Source organism: Cavia porcellus, unplaced genomic scaffold, assembly GCF_034190915.1.
Source record: "Cavia porcellus strain 051 isolate PalLab524CR breed Dunkin Hartley unplaced genomic scaffold, mCavPor4.1 scaffold_16, whole genome shotgun sequence".
Lineage (NCBI taxonomy): Eukaryota > Metazoa > Chordata > Mammalia > Rodentia > Caviidae > Cavia > Cavia porcellus.
In genome coordinates this window covers 56488689-56505470 of record NW_026947499.1, presented here as the reverse complement: position 1 = coordinate 56505470, position 16782 = coordinate 56488689, and the positions used below count along the sequence as shown (strand labels likewise).

Here is a 16782-nt window from a genome sequence, read left to right as displayed (position 1 = left end):
GAGTTGGGTTAGGGAACTTTTTTTTTTTTTTTTTTTTTTTGGTCTTTTTGAGACAGGGTCTCGCTATGCAGTTCAGGCTGGCCTTGTGATCATTTTGTAGCCCCGGCTGGTCTTGAACTCGCAATGATCCTCCTGCCTCAGCCTCCTGATGCTGGGATTACAGGCGTGAGCCACCATGCCCAGCGTGGGTTAGGAAACTTTTAAGGGAAAAAAAGTAACATCACAAAGTTATAGATTGGTTTGCATAGGGGAGAGGAGGCATGGAAGGTGAAATGGAGGAAGTAATATCTTTCACTTGTTCAGTGAAAATGAAGTTCAGTAAAAGAGATTACCTGCTGTATCAAGTTCTACCAGAAAAATGGAACCAGCAAGAGATACACATGTTCATAAATAGATTTCTTGTGTTAATAAAAGGCATAGGAGGTCTTTGTTTTGGACTAAATTTCTGCTGTGAGCCCAAACAGCTCAGACTAAAACTTGAAAACAGATATTTCTTTTAAAGGTCTATCCCACCAAACACACTGACCTCCCAAGAAATCAAGAGAAATAACAACCAAATTTCCCAATCTGACCAGTTTCAACTGGCATGATAATGAATTTCATTACATAAAGGTAACCCTTTTTTTTTTTGGTAACGGGGATCAAACTTGCAACCTCACACTTGCAACGCAGGTGCTTATGCCGCTGAGTTAAATCCCCAGCCACATAAAGGTAACCTAAAGTCACTTGACGTTAACCAACCAATTGTTTTTCTGTTTTTCCATCTCCCCGGTGACCAGCTTGCAGAGCAAGGACATTAACTTGGCAATGACCAATTCACTCTTCTGTCTCTGCTTTTTTCGGCCTTTCCTCTGCATAAAACCCACCTCGTTTGTTTTTTTTTTTTTTTTTTTTTTTCCACCTCAACCTCTTACGTTGAGCTAACTGGAACACTCATTCTGCTTCATGGAGTGAAGTGTTTCTCGAGTCTAGAATCTCAAACAAAGCCAAACAAGATTTTTAAATTGTAATTTTGCCCTCTGGCAGATGGAACAAAAACAGTATTTAAACCAGGTTTAAACTAGGATCTTAACTATTTCGAAGGCAGCTGAACCCCGAAGGACAGAGTATGGGGGAGGCTAAGCAACAGTTAAAACAGTGTCTTTAACGCTCACTCCGAGGTGCTGACTTCTAAGTTACAAAGTAAGGAACCAAAAGCTGGTTTCCTCGGATGTGAGACACAAGGAACCATACAGTGGTCCTTTCCTCAGCAAGAGGTGAGTGCAACGGACTGTTCCCAACCTCGCCGCTGTGGCCCAGATCTATGGAACTGACGTGCGTCACAGCACAGCTGACTCGCCCAGCAGTTCCAAAGCGAGCCCGGCCCCACAGTCAAGCGCAACAGTTTATGAGGCAAGAATCTGCAGAGAGTGAAGATCACTTCCAGTATTGCACAATAATCTCGTTATCAGGTAGCATCTTCTTTATGCATATAATCACTTCTCTGCCACTAAAGCAGCGAAAACTATATTCATCGCAGGAAAACTTCTGTATGAATTGATCGAGTGCCTCCGAGCACTGCTTGATTCTTAGCAAGACTCGTGACTGACACGGAAGAAAAATGAGGGGAAATGTTCACACTTACGCAAATCAGACTAAAACTTGAAACGTGAAAGCCTTAAGATGTACAGAACCCGGAGCACTCGAATCAGCAATTCCCACGATGGGGGTGGAAGCCAGTGCCTCGGACTTCCGGGTTTTTCTTTAGGCGCAGGCCCTACGTTAACGGCTGTGCAATCAACGTGCGTACGCATGCGTCCTCTGCAAGGGAAAAAAAAAAACATCCTTGCCGGATCCGGAAGGAAGCTCTAGCAGGCGGGATTAGAAGCCATTTCCAAACAAGGGCTTCCGGTGCACGTAGTCGTGATTGGTGGAGCGGTGGAAGGGGACGGTCCCCCGACAATTTGAATTTGAGAAGCGGGCCCGGAGGAGGGAGTGGAATGGACGCGGGTGCCTCCGCGCCTCTGAGGAGACGGCAGATGGCAACGGCCACCTCAGGTACTCCGGTCGTGTAAAGACGCGGCGGGCCACCGAAGTCTGAAGCTTCATGCGTCCAAGTGTAGCTTGGGCCCCACGAGTTGTCCAGGAGTCCAGAATGGCTCAGGACTGGAAGAGGAAGATGGGAGTGTTGGGGTTCGCAAGCGCGTGAAGTCTCTGCCTTCATGGTTTCCTACCCTCTGCTAGTGTTCATAGACCCAACTCCAGAGCTTGGTTCGAGCCCGACGCGCTTCTAAGAGTCAGTTTCTTCGTCTGTAAAGTAGGGGCAATGACCCCATCTATGGAAACTATTTGAGTAATAAGAAAAAAATGGCTGGCGCTCCAATTGTAAGAAAAAGAAAGGAGAGGGTTGCAGGTTGGGAGGCGACCGGTCGTCTGTGTTTGACGTGGTGATGCAGGAAGACAGGGCTGAGGTTCAGACCAGGCTGCAGTTGAGTATGAGTTGATAGCATAAGATGCGCTGGGATCACAGACAAGGGAAATAAAAAGCCGTTTCCTTTCCCTCTAGCCGCAAGGGTGGAAAAGGGTGTTACGACATTTAGAATCCTTCATATGAATATTTGTTTACATGTACTTCTCTTCCTGTAGACCGATACTTGGTTAGTGATTATGGTGGGCACTGTAGCAATTTAGTTGTACCCCTTAATGTTGGTCGGGCCTGGGAGGAGACAAAGACATTTAGGAGAGTGCCTAACACCTGTTGAGCACTTGCTAGTCATTGCCAGGCACAATTCTAAGCATTTCAAGATGATGAACGATTTACTATTCAAGTAATGCCACAAGGTGGTTACTGTTTTTTGTCCTTGTCCTTTTGCTTTTGAGACAGAGTCTCACTGTGTAGTCCAGACTTCTTAAACTGTGCATCTTCTTGCCTCAGCCTCCCAGGTGCTAGGATTACAGATGTGCAACGTATCCAGTTTATTGTCCTTCAGGAAACTAGGGCATAAAATGGGTTAGTTTGTTCAGAATTAACACGACTGCTAAATATTGGTGCCTGAATTCACACCTCAGCAGTTGGATTCGAGAGTCTCTGCCTTAACCACTGTGTTCAAGTATATGTTGTTCCTGTCTAGAACAGCACTTCTAAGACTGTATCTGGTATATAGTAGATTTTTAAAGGGCCTTACAACGACATAAATAGCAGTAATATGATGAAAAACAATGAGACGTATGTATAAACTGTTATAAAAAGTGTGGATTCGAAATCTTTGGGTATTCTGGGATGAAAGTTATACTTTAAGTATTGGTTGGATAGGAGTTTGCTAGGCCTTGAATGGAAAGAAAAGAATACATTATTCATGATGTAAAGGCCAAAGAATGCTGTCTTTGCTTCGTAAAAAAAAAAAAAAAGAGTTAAATTGGATAAAACTTGGAATTATGACAGTGGCGGGGGGGGGTGGTAGTGGTGGAGAAGTGCTAGCAACTTCAGGTTTGTTTTTGTGAAGAGAGATTCTTCTGTGTGTGCCTGCGCCTTTCCTTCCCTCCTCCCCTGGACTCTGAGCCCTGGGGTGGGAGTAGCAGCCAGCCACTTTCATATATAAAAATGGGAAATAAATAACATTGCTTGTGTTAGTTCATTTATCAAATCTTAATTTAGTTAGCAAGACTTCCTGAGGGTATACTCTATGACACTCATTTGGGAATAGAAAGATGACATGGTCTTGCAGGTTTTGCCCATGACTTGAGGGGAGTGAAACTGGCAGCATGGAGAGCAATTGGGAAGCTGTTGAGACGATGACAGCATTGGGCAAAGGTAATGCCGTAGGGATGGAGAGAAGTAGATTCAATAAAAACATATTTAAAGGCCAGAACTGACAGATGTTAATGGTTAACAAATGTGGAATCGAGAGGCCGAGTTCAGGATTTCTCTCTCTGGAGCCTGTGGGCCTCATGTAAGATAGCAAAGGAAGGGGAGGAGAGATGGAAAAGGATGCAGTTTAGGACAAGTGGGGTGTGACGTACCTGAGAACCATTTATGCATGTTTTTGTAAATAAGCCAGGGTTAAGATCATCAGCCAGACATATGTGCATTGTAAAACATGATGGACATATTGAATTATAAAATATCGATATATAATTAAATGTGAATAAATATTAATATTAACACAAAATAAATGATACTATAAATTATAATTAAGTATTTGTAAATACCCAAGCGGTAAATGCCTTTGTAAGCAGATGAACTCAAGACTTGTTGCTAAGTGGCCCAGGGATTTAGCTCAGTGGTGCAGGAACTGCCTGACAAGCACAAGGCCCTGAGTTCAATTCCTGGTACCTTTAAAAAAAAAAAAAGGCATTGCTAAGTGACCAATCAGAGCACAGACACAACACATAAATAATGTGCATACTTGATAATAAGTGTATGTGACTGTGTCTAATATGGTTATTCATAATTCAATATGTTGTATGTTCTAAGGGACATACATGAAGCCCTTGTGTGAGATAAATGTTTTCTGAATTTTGGTGACTACAATTTTTTATTATTTTTGTATGAACCAGCATTCTTTTTTGTTGAGACAAGGTTTCACTATACAGTTCAGTCTGGCCTTGAACTTACTTTGTAGCCCAGGCTGGTCTCAAACTTGGAGCGATCCTCCTGTCTTAGCCTCCTGAATGCTAGGATTGCAGTCCTGCACCACTACACCCAACTTTGGCCTTTGTATTTGAATAAATGTGGATTGTTGTACATGAATAGATGTAGATTACTGTACATGAAAAAAAGACATCCCCTGAAAATAAGCACTACAGTGTCTGTTGGAGCAAAAATTAATATGAGTCAGTCTTACTTTGGGGCAATACAGTAAGAGGTAATATCCAGGCAGCAGCTTGAAATGTGGGTCTGTAGTTCACAGAAGAGGTTGGTGTGCAGGTTACAGGTAGGGGTCATCAGCTTTAAGAGGAATTTGATGTTAAGAGAGCAGCTAACCATGTCCATAAAAGTGAATCAGAGTGGTTTCAGCTGGAGGTTCCACTGATCATTTGAAGATGTTGAGACATTTTTGGCTTGTTGCAGCTTTAGGGTGGAGATGAGGAATATTCATTGATGCACATGACAATCCTACAATAAAGAATCATCCAACCCCATATATCAATTGTGTGGAAACTGAGAAATCTTTGCCTAGAGAGATAAAAGGAGGAGCATAGGAAGAATATTCAAGAAACTGAGGAGGTGAACAGTATGACAAACCAGGAGAAAGAATAGCGTGAAGGGCTGGGGACTTAGCTCAGCAGCATATGCACCTGCTTTGCAAGCAGGCATTCGTGAGTTTGATCCCCGGTACCGATTGAAAAAAAAAAAAAGAATAGCATGAAAACTAAGGAATGCTGTGTTTCCCAGAAGTGTTGATGCCTTGGGGAAATAAGACAAGATTGGGACTGAGTTTGTCTACTGAATCTAGCAGTAGCGAAGTCATTGGTGACCTGCTGAACAGCAAGAGCAGAAGGAAGTTTCGGAGAATAAGGTATGAGTAGGAAGAGAAAAGGGTTAATAATCATAACAACTAACACTTACTGAGCCCTTCCTCCTAGGCACTGAAGTAAACATGTATGCACATTATTACTTTGAATCTTACAAGGATAAATACTGTTTTGATTTGTAGAGTTTGTTTTTTTATTTGTGCCACTGGGGATTAAACTCAGGGTTTTCTAGCTGAGCTACATCCTCAGACCCTTTTAATTTTGAGACAGCGTCTTGCTTAGTCACTCAGTTACCCGGATTAGGCTTGAATTTACAGTCCTCCTGCCTCAGCCTCCTAGCATACTGGGATTACAGGCTTGACTTGCTATTTTTATTTAAAGAAACAAGCCTGGAGTGCTTACTTCCCAGAGTTACACAGCTAATAGGTAGAATTTATTTCGTACTCCAAGTCTCACAGACATACAAAGGTGGAAGGGGATGAAGAGACCTGGGAATTCATGTATAGACTTTGGAGTCAGAACATTATCTGACCTCTGTCATTGCGTAGCTCTTGGGCAAGTTGACTAACTCTTTTATGTGGAAGTTTTCCTATCTGGAAAATGGGGGATGGATATGAAATACTTACTGAGCTTTTAGCAAGTACCAGATGCTATTCCAAGTATCCCCAGCCTTGTTTGTTTGACATATCCTGCGTCAGTCTCCCAAAGGACTTGGATTATAGGCCTGTGCCACAATCGGTTGTATTCTAGGCATCTTTACATGATTATTCCCTTAACAACCTGATAAATAAGTATTTTTATTCCCATTTTACAGGTAAGGAAATTGAAGCACCAGTTATTTAGCTGTAAGTGACTGGGGAGGGGTGCATTGAACACAGGTCACCTTACTTTGAATAATGAATCTACCAACCATGTGCTAGTCACACGGTATTTTACCTATTTTTTAAATTCTTATGAAGCACTCCAAGACCTACCCTACCCACCCCATTTTACAGACCAGAAAACCAAGATGCATGAATGCTAAGTCATGCCCCCAGGTCAATAAATGTCAGAGCTGGTATTTAAATCCAGCCATCTGGCCTGAGCCTACACTGCTTCCCTTCCCTAGCTATTGATTACTGAGTTGCCATAAGTACTTGTGTATGTTTTCTTTCTTTTTTTCTCTCAAAAAACCCTGAAAAAGTAAAGCATAGGAGACAGTGTTTGAAGAATCAGTGAAATCTTTTGCATTTCTTTTTCATCTGCACACATGCATGTGCAAGTGTTGCTCCTAACTTTTAGGATGCCCATGAAGAACAAATGAGAACTAGGTATCCAAGTGCCTTGTAAACCATAAATAAGAAATGGTGATACTGGCCCCATGTGTCAGGTGAACAGAGGTTCAGTTTTTGAAACAGACCATCTGCTTAGGTACATGCTTTACTTACATGTAGGATTCTTTCCAAGGATAATCTATCTGCCTTTTCATCTTGCTGTTTCTATTATATCACCCCCCCCCCCTTTTTTTTCTTTTCCTTTCTATTAAGGCCTCTGGCTCCTGGTAACCAGCTGCTACCACTGGCAAGGAGAAGAGCTGCCACGAGCATTCTCAATTGGCACATAAAAGGGAGTTTATATGGCATCCTTGTGAAAAACAGATTTGGGAGTGAAGAGATTTAGATTTAATTCTATTAGCTGTGAGCTTTAATATGCTTTCTTCCAAGGTAAAGTAGAGTAATACCTCCTCCTAAGGTTTGTTTTCCAACTCTTAATCCTGACAAAAATAGAATCCTTTTTAGATTTTTGATGATAAAAATATTTCATAGTTGTCATTTTTTTCAAATGCCTTAGATTTGGTCATCAGAAGCAAGCTAAATGAAAAGCTTACGAGACAGAATTGTATGTTAGTGCCTTTTGCAGAACTAAGCTGGGACAGAAAAGGGCTGGGAGCTGCTCCTCAACCTGATTCTTCCTATGATGTCCACTCGTAGTGTGACTGTTTTTTAAAAATACAAACATTACAGCATTATGGAATTGAGTAATATAAAAAATAAGCCCATATATCCTCCATGAAGAGAAAAAACAGCAATTTGGCGGAGGTGGTGGACCCATATTTACATTTAAATCTGAGTTACAAACCTCAGGAAAGAAATGGAGGCACTAAGTCAGGCAGGTCATATCTGCTGAGCCTAGTGGCACACACCTGTAATCCCAGTACTTGGGAGGTTGAGACAGGAGGAACACTGTGAATTCAAGGCCAGCCCAAACGACATGATATGACCCTGTCTCAACCATCCCCTCCAAAAAGTTCCAATTCATATCTGACATCAGGTGGAATTAGATGTCAGTCTTTTAATCCTGAGAACAACTTTGTAAGTGCTGATCTAATATACCTTGGCAAGTCAAAACAAGCCTTACCAGCAGCAGCATCTGGGAACTTGTCAGAGAATCTCAGCCATCACTCCAGGAACTAAGCTGAATCTGAATTTTAACAAGATCTTCCAGATTATCTGTATTACAGTTTGAGACATCTGTACACTTCAGTGGACCTACATGCGTGACAGAGAGTATCTTTGTGGAGAAGTCAGGGGCTTCACTGGAATGAAGCCTTGGACTGACCTTAACCTCCCAGTTTTATTAAGAAACTAACAAAGGCTGTGCGTTCTGAACATGGGTGCATGTTTTAGATTAGAAAGCCATGATGACAGTATCCCGAATTGTAAACTTTATCAGATTGTTCCCAGGATGTTCCACCATGTTTCACTGGTAAGGCTCTGCCCAAACTGGTAGAATACCTTGTTTTCAAGATGTTTCAGCTCCTCAGGGTCAGCAGTTTTCTGTGCAAAGTCATCTTGAGCAGATGTTAGCCCATTGGGTGCTGCAAGGGATTTTACACTTGCAGAGTGGGGAAGGGGCCAGGGTTGAGCTTGGGAGGCGCCCATAGCACAGCCTGGGTGGAAAGAATTTTACCCTAAGTGAGCTCTCTGAGCCTTCTCACAAAGTTTTGCCTTCCTATGCTACCACCATACTTCACATCCAAAATCTCTCTCCAGGAGCTGGTCGCTGTCGTCTAAACAAGGGAGGAGCTGGCCGACGACCTCCTCCAGCTCGGGTAAGGGTGGCTGTGCGACTGCGACCATTTTTGGATGAAACACCTGGAGCAAGTGAACTCTCCTGTGTACGGGCTATAGACAGCTGCTCTCTTGAGGTTGCCAACTGGAGGAACTACCAGGAGACGCTCAAATACCAGTAAGATTCTGGCCACTACCTCTCTTTGGCATGTTTACATCATCACTGGCCCAGGTGGCTTTTCAGATCTGCTGCCCTAGCATTCTGCTCCCTCTTTAGGATTGTTTACCAAACGTTCATTTGTTTATTTAGGAGATGTCTATGGGTGCCCAGTGTGACTGGTCCTTTGGGGAAGGACTAAAGCTGAATCAGACACATTATTGTTCAGTTTTATGGAGGATATTGGCATGAATGGAGGAAGGAACAGCAGACAGGAGCAGGGAGAGCCCCCCCATGGTCCCATGATGTGGAAAAGGTGGGTGAATACAGACCAGCCTGCCAACCCAGCTGAGCTGGGTAGTATCCCAGAAGACCACCCAGATTTGGGGACTAGAACTCATAAGGACAACTAATTGCAAATTCCACTGAGAATTTAAATTCAGTCTCATTGGCCTGTTATTTTAGGCTAAGGAGTAATAAACCACAGCTTGTCAAATCAGATCAGGAGTCTTTGTAAATGGTTTTATCACTTATTTACTTATTGCCCATAGCTACTTGGGACTACTGTGAGAGAGTTAAGTAGTTGTGAAAGGAACCACATGGCCTACAAAGCCCAAAATTTTTTTTTTTTGGTCTTTTTCCTTTTTATCGGTACCAGGGATCAAACTCACGACTGCCTGCTTGCAAGGCAGGCGCTTATGCCGCTGAGCTAAATTCCCAGCCCCGAGCCCAAAATATTTTACTATTTGGCTCTTTACAGAAAATTTGCTGGCTCCATCTAGACCTTTAATACTTTGGCTTCAGTTTCTGGTTTGGTTTGTTTTGAGACAGGGTTTTGCTAAGTAGTGTAGGTTGGTCTTGGACTCACTGTGTAGCCCAGGCTAGCCTCAACCTTGCAGTGATCCTCCTGCCTCAGCCTCCTGAATGCTGGGATTACAGGCATGTGTCACCATACCTATCAATTTGAGTTACTTTTCAGCTTTATCCTACTAACATATATTATGTTCCCTGCTACAGCCTAAGCCACAGCCTGTCTTTCAGAATACAGGGAATAGGCTATAGGTATGCTGTGTCTAGCACAGGCATAAGTAGTACCTTTTCATCTAACCCACAGTGGTGTACATATACTACTCTGTATATGCTGCTATGTGGAAAATGGGAAGCCTTTATTCACCATGTCTTCTCTACATGTTTGGTTTTTTTTTTTTTTTGTATAGTCTCACTAGTAGTTAAGGTTGGTCTTGAATTCTTGGCGATCCTCTTCCCTCAGCCTCCTGAAGACTTGGATTACAGGCATTCACCACCACTCCTGGCTTCTATGTGCTATTCTTTTTTTTTTTAGATTTTATCTAAGGAGAAAAAGAAAAAGAAAAAAAAACAAAACAAAAAGGGTACAAGTTATACAGAATTTCAGAAAAAAATAAACAGGAAATCACTAGTTAATAGATTACATATTGTTATCTTAGAAATAGTTGTTTGTTACAAAATTAAAGCATATCTATGTGCTATTCTTGATACACAGAACTTCCTTCCTTCCTTCCTTCCTTCTCTTTTTCTCTCTCTTCTTTTCCCTTCTTGTCTACAAAATCTCTTCCTCTAGCAGAACCAGTTATTTCTACTGTGTTATCTTTGTTTCCTGAATCACAGCAAAGTACAGATACTGGTCTGTCTTACCTAATTACAAAACCCCCAAGAGCAGCAACATTAGTTTCATTTCTGCTTTCGTACCATCAGTATAGACACTGAGACAGAATAGGTGTTCAGTGGATCCTTTTAAAGTCTTCAAACAGCATTAAATCTGGATGTTTTAAATCTGAAACCAGTGTCTGCTAGGTCTGGGTGTCAGCACAACCCCCTACTAATGCTCTTCTCCCTTCTCTCCCCCTACAGGTTTGATGCTTTCTATGGGGAGAGGAGCTCTCAGCAGGACATCTATGTAGGTTCAGTGCAGCCCATCCTGAGGCACCTCCTGGAAGGGCAGAATTCCAGTGTACTTGCCTACGGGCCTACAGGAGCAGGTGAGGGAGCTAAAATGGAGTAGTTATGGGTCAGGAAGACTAGGGAGATGGAGAGGATAACCTCACAGCTTTCTTCATTCTTTCCCCAGGGAAGACACATACAATGCTGGGCAGCCCAGAGCAACCTGGAGTGATTCCCCGGGCACTTGTGGACCTCCTGCAGCTCACAAGAGAGGAGGGTGCTGAGGGCCGGCCATGGGCCCTTTCTGTCACTATGTCCTACTTAGAGATTTACCAGGAAAAGGTGAGACCTGTCTGAAGTTAGGGAGGGAAGAAATAAAAGGTCAGTGGAAGAAAGTTCTAGAACATGAAGCTCTGATCTAGTAAGGTGAAGTGAGAGCTAGAGACAGGTTGGGATGGTATACAGTACAACTCTGAGAATCTTAACAGAGGAAAGACTAATCCCAAGCATGGAAAATGTGCCTTACCTGTCACTACTCAAACAGGTATTAGACCTCTTGGACCCTGCATCAGGAGACCTGGTGATTCGAGAAGACTGTCGGGGAAATATCCTGATTCCAGGCCTCACGCAAAAGCCCATCAGTAGCTTCACTGATTTTGAGCGCTACTTCCTGCCAGCCAGTGGAAATCGGACTGTAGGAGCCACTCGGCTCAACCAGCGCTCCTCTCGCAGTCATGCAGTGCTCCTGGTCAAGGTTAGGCCCATTGACAGAGGTGAGGACCCAGGAAGCCCCTGGAGCCTGAGCTAAGCCTGGGATGCTTGCTTTTCCCCTAGGTGGATCAGCGGGAACGTGTGGCCCCATTTCGGCAGCGGGAGGGAAAACTCTACCTGATTGACTTGGCTGGATCAGAGGACAACCGGCGTACAGGCAACCAGGGCCTCCGGCTCAAAGAGAGTGGAGCCATCAACACCTCCCTCTTTGTCTTGGGCAAGGTGGTGGATGCACTGAACCAGGGCCTCCCTCGTGTGCCGTATCGGGATAGCAAGCTCACCCGCCTACTACAGGTTAGGTTCATCTGTGTTAGGGTAAAAGGGACTGGAGAAGGATGTTGTTAGGCTTGCTGGGGCCTGGGGAGTAGCAGGTAAAGAATGAGGAGGCTGAGATTCTGACCTACTCACTCCAGTTTCCACCCTCAGGACTCTCTGGGTGGCTCAGCCCATAGCATCCTCATCGCCAACATTGCTCCTGAGAGACGTTTTTATCTAGATACGGTCTCTGCACTTAACTTTGCTGCTAGGTCAAAGGAGATCATCAACCGGCCTTTCACCAATGAGCGCCTGCAGCTTCACGGTGAGAACTAGGGGAGGCAAATGTCAGTAAAATGGCTGACCACATCCCATCTCCCCCTTACAACTCAATATTTTCCTAGTCTTGCCACCTGTTAAGCTGTCTCAGAAAGAACTGCTAGGTCCATCTGAGGCAAAGAGAGCCCGAGGCTCTGAGGAAGAGGAAACTAGGAGCCCTGAGCCTGTAGCAGCTCCAGCCCCTGCCTCCCAGGGATTCAGGTGAGTGGTGGGCCTTGGGTGAACCCTCTTCTGTGCTGAGTGTAGGTTAGTGCCAGAGATGATGAACTTGTTCCTACTGCTGCTATCCTCATTGTTACTGCGTTGGGGACCTCAAGAGGTTTGTTTCTGGGGCTCCTGGCCCTCTCATTTTTTAGTCCCTTTTATGTGTCAGCAAAACCTCACATTTTGAGGCAGCTGTTTCAAGGATGAGCAGTTGTGCTTCTGACTTGAGAGTCATCAGGTCCAGGGGACAAGAGCAAAGCAAAGGAGGCTAGGATACGGTGAAGAATGTCTCACCAAGACTTCTCCATCTGTGTGTTTGGGACCAGCCTCTGGGAATCTGAGGAGTCAGTTGTCATCCTAATGTTACTTTGCTTCTATTCTCAGTTCCATCAAAGTCTAAGTCTCTTTTATGTGTGGCCTTCCACCAGTTCAGTTGAAGCTATCTTCTGCCCTGCACTAATCCTCATGAGGGTTACCTCTGTCCAGTGGCCTTGTATTCTCTTTGGCCACTGGATCCTCCCTGAGTCAAACAGCCAGTTGTGGCTCTAACTGCCTGCTTCTATCCTTTGTCCAAATAAAGCCTTTTTAAACTATGTAAATACTGAACAGAGACGACCCAGGCCAATGGTCACTGCATATTCTACCTCAAGATGCTGTTACAGTTGAAAAAGACATTACAAAGACTTGCTCAGTCATGGAGCCATCATCTCTCAGTCTTGTCTTTCTTAAGCCATCTGTTCATAGTCCCCTCTTCTCTGTGCACAAATTGAAACTTTCACATATGTACATGTGTGAGCAGGAAACTGCCTGATAGGAATTCTGGGCAAGGTAAGGGTCAGAGATGGGCCATGTCCAGACCTAGACAGATCTATGAGGCCAAGTATAGGTACACAGTACAGAGAATAAGGAGAACTGCTTGTTCTATGAAAGCCAAGCAGGAAAAAATGACATCTAGTGTTTGCTCCATTTTTCCCATACTGTTCTCTTGAGTGTTTTCACATAAAGAATAGGACGTAGGCCCTACCCTCAAGGAGCCAGTTGACAATGTACCAAAGAAATGCTCAGTTAAGCTGGGCCTCATGTGAAAGATGGCATTAAACTGACTTAAACATAATTAATGTAAAACGTGAGAGGAAAAGTTCCAGTCAGGACTATTAGATAGCCAACACTATGTGAATAAGCCCTTCCTGCTCTCAGGATAAAGTCTTGGTTTTTGAGGCTTCAGTGGCTGTCAGCCCTGCTAAAGATGACCTCTGTGTCTCTTTCCAACTGCTTTTTGAAAGAGCCAGACCCCAAGCTCTGTCACCCTATTATGGTTTTTTATTTGGCTTATTAGGCAGTGAATGCCTCCATTTTGTAGATTCCTAGTCCTTTTCCTCAGGTGCTCATTAAATGCTTGTTCTTGGCTGATGCTCTGGCATCCCCAAGAAGTTACTTCACTTGATAAGGACACTGTGTTCAGCAAGTTCACCTCAGGATTATGGATCCTTATGATACATATACCAGGTTAAGGGATGACAAGGGGACTACTGCTGCTGGAGGTGGTGCTGAGAAGGGGGTGGTGGGGATTAACTACTTTGAGCAGTCCCTTGCAGAAGCTAAGCAACATGGACCCAGCCATGCTGGACCGCCTCTTGAGCTTGGACCGCATGCTGGGCTCCCAGGGGAGCCAAGGGATCCCTCTGCTGAATACCCCCAAACGAGAGCGAATGGTGCTCCTGAAGACTGTAGAAGAGAAGGACATGGAGATTCAAGTAAGTGTTGGAAGAAACAGCCACGATTTCACAGGCTTTAAGGAGCAATCCTAAGATCCTCAGGTGGGAGGGTATTCAGGTTGGACAAGAAATTTTTTGGCTTCTGTTCAAGTGTCCTTAACATGGCTCAGCTTTGAAATATAATTGACATCAGATGAAAAGAGGTGGAAGAAAATTCCAAAAAAACCATTTTAATTTCCTAAATTTCAGTTCACATTAAGGACCCAGCTTTCTCAGTCTTTGACTTCATATTTCCAAAGAGGCTTGTTTGATTTCTGGGTAGCCACTGATTATTAGAAGACCCTTGTTTTGGGCTTTACCTGTCTTCTGGTAGCTTCTCCCATTGGTTCTAGTACTGTCTTATTTTTTGGTCCCAGGGATTGAACTCATGACCTCAAGTTTGCCAAGCAGGCACTTACACACTGAACCCCCAGCCCTAGTTGTTCTTCTTGGGCTTCAACTCTGCCTATTTATCTTCCTAGTTTGCTGCCCTAATGTTGGGCTTAGGTCACATTTCTCCTTGTTTCCAACAGAGACTTAAAATGAAGCAGAAAGAGCTGGAGGCCAAGGTACTGGCCCAAGAGACAACAGAGGAAGAGGAGAAAGAGAACTCTCTCTCATTGCTTCGCCCTCTTTCCCGCCGCACAGTCATAGAAGCAAAACCCCTGAAAAAGGCTGTGGTGATGCCCTTACAACTGAGTAAGTTTACTTCCAGAGGCCAAGATGATGCAGAAAATGCAGGTCCCACGAGGGTATATGAGTTTGAACAACTGTTCTCTTGCCTAAGACAGCCCCAGGGAGGGCTGAGAAGGATCTAAAGCAGTACAAGATGCCTTGCCCCAGAATAGTGGTGACAAACCTTTTTGAGACCCCACACCCCCAAACTGCAACCCAAAACCCACTTAATTGCAAAGTGCCAACACTGCAGTTAAACTTGAATGCTCAGCTACTGGGGTGATACTGGGGAGATGGCTCTGTGTGCCTGATGCAGCATACATGCCATATGTTCACAGTACTGCCCTAAAGTGTTTAGTACAATGGGGAAGATGGACAAGTGTGTTATTTTAATACAAGACCATACCATACAGGTATAAGAAAGATCAGTGGAAACATAATGATTAGAGGGGAACCAAAGAATCAGAAATGTGAAAATAAAGTGGTTATCAGGGAGGCAAAGTGGATTCTGCCCTGACCCCAGTTCTCAATGCTTGGTCTCAGTTCAGGAGCAGACAGCATCTCCACATGCTAAGATCCATATCCTGAAGAAGAAAGGGCGGAAGAGAAAGGTGAGAATAGCTGAAACTTAAGCTAAACCTTAAGCCTAGAAGAGGTAAGGTCTAGGGGAAGAGACTGACTTTGAATATACCTGACCTAACTAATGCCTGATACTTTGAAGAGTATTTAGGATGAAATATATTGATACAGCTATCTCAGAGTAGGTATCCACTGTCTGTCAGTGTCCTTTCTTCCTGATGGCTCCTGTCCTCAGTCAGGACCTTCTGACAGGATGCAATGTGGAGCTTGGGTCCTGTCCTTTACAAATTTAGGGGAAATATGATCTAAGCACTGCAAGAATCTCAACATACACATGCAATATTTACACACTAAAAAATATAACACTAGAATTTACCCTAAACTGAGGGTGTGTGTGTATGTGTATATTACTTATTGCTTTCTCATGCTTTCTTGCTGAGACACTTCCACTCTGGGTCCTGGGAGTCAAACCAAAGGCTTCATTTCATACTGGTACCACTTAACTACATCCCCTGCAAGATCAAGAGCTTGCTTTATGCTTTACACTCAATTCATTAAATTGTCAAAGGCATTGCTGAGAACTGGATTAACTAGCATCCCTCTAAAGTCAGATTCAATGAATGGTAGCAAGGAGGGTAATCAGGGGGAAGGAATTCTTAGTCATTTGACAGAAGGGAAGAAGCTGGAGAGGGTGGGGAGGTACTGCAGCGAGGCTCCTAGTCTTGGCAGAGGAGTTAAAAGCACTCTGCCCCGTTTCTGCCACTCACTCCCCCTTGCCTCACAGCTGAAGTCCTTGGACACCTCAGAGTCTCAGAAACCGCCTCAGGACTGCTGGGAGCTGGAGATCAGCCCTGAGCTACTGGCCCACGGGCGCCAAAAAATACTGGATCTTCTTAATGAAGGTTCCGCCCGGGATCTACGCAGCCTGCAGCGCATTGGCCAGAAGAAGGCCCAGCTCATCGTGGGCTGGAGGGAGCTCCATGGCCCCTTCAGCCAGGTAGGGCCTCTGGGGAGGACCGGGGGGGGGGGGGGGGGCGGTGCCGACGCCAGCCCCAGGCCCCTTCCCACCGCCACTGTCCTCCCAGGTGGAGGATCTGGAGCGCGTCGATGGCATCTCCGCCAAGCAGATGGCTTCGTTCCTGAAGGTCAGGTCACGCAGCCCCTCTTCTGAGCCCGCGGCGCGGCCGCTCACACCCCTAACACTGCTTCCCTTTTTCCCCTCTTGCAGGCGAACATCCTGGGCCTGGCTGCCGGCCAATGCTCTGGCCCCTCCTGAATGCTGTCTCCTCACGTCTATTTTTTTAACCCTTGTATAACCTGCTGTGTAATACAGTTATTACTCCCGTCTTCAGCCTGATTTTTGGGGCAGTGGGGGCGGGACCAGAGGTATAATTGCCATTGGGGTTTGTCGAAAGCAGTACCGGCAAACTTCTTTGAGCGCCATCTTTGGGAAGCCATGAACCCGCGCAAGATGGTAAATAAACCGCTGGAGTGGGGAGGGGAAAAGACGGTGGCTGAGAGGTAACAAAAACCTGAATCAAAAGAGCTAGGACTACGACGACCGTTAGACGGGCGCGCGCTTTGATTTTCGCCCCGCCCCAACCGTGCCCCCAGCGCGCGTTCC

At 44.8% G+C, this 16782-nt stretch overlaps 2 protein-coding genes across 5 annotated transcripts in view; one reads left to right on the top strand and one right to left on the bottom strand.

Moving 5' to 3' along the window:
- Positions 1-1758, bottom strand: part of CUNH16orf54 (chromosome unknown C16orf54 homolog) — a 30966-nt gene extending 29208 nt beyond the window's left edge. The window contains exon 1 of one of the 2 annotated variants that reach the window (XM_013141860.3): positions 1625-1758. The gene's annotated coding sequence lies outside the window, so the exon portion shown is untranslated. The remainder of the gene's footprint in view (positions 1-1624) is intronic. The other variant, XM_023560708.2, reaches the window with a different exon arrangement.
- Positions 915-16504, top strand: Kif22 (kinesin family member 22). Of its 3 annotated transcripts, none has more exons than XM_063226809.1 (14): positions 924-1451; positions 8487-8682; positions 10552-10679; positions 10769-10923; positions 11126-11335; positions 11416-11646; positions 11779-11932; positions 12012-12147; positions 13736-13904; positions 14438-14603; positions 15123-15190; positions 15943-16155; positions 16244-16303; positions 16387-16504. In XM_063226809.1, exons 1-14 carry the CDS (start codon positions 1304-1306, stop codon positions 16432-16434), a joined length of 2082 nt encoding a protein of 693 aa, XP_063082879.1. In that variant the 5' UTR covers positions 924-1303; the 3' UTR covers positions 16435-16504. The 3 variants fall into 3 exon arrangements, with proteins under 3 accessions (XP_063082880.1, XP_063082879.1, XP_063082881.1); XM_063226811.1 differs by lacking the exon at positions 924-1451 and adding an exon at positions 1838-2037; XM_063226810.1 differs by lacking the exon at positions 16244-16303 and having other exon boundaries at positions 915-1451.
- The last annotated feature ends 278 nt before the right edge of the window (positions 16505-16782 follow it).

What these genes read in the sequence shown, in the direction of transcription:
- Kif22 (XM_063226809.1), top strand. Translation starts at nt 1,304, where the DNA reads ATGGAACTGACGTGCGTCACAGCACAGCTGACTCGCCCAGCAGTTCCA. An exon ending in CAGGAGACGCTCAAATACCA is followed by an intron (nt 8,683 to 10,551) that starts GTAAGATTCTGG and finishes CTCCCCCTACAG; the next exon opens with GTTTGATGCTTTCTATGGGG. An exon ending in ATGCAGTGCTCCTGGTCAAG is followed by an intron (nt 11,336 to 11,415) that starts GTTAGGCCCATT and finishes CTTTTCCCCTAG; the next exon opens with GTGGATCAGCGGGAACGTGT.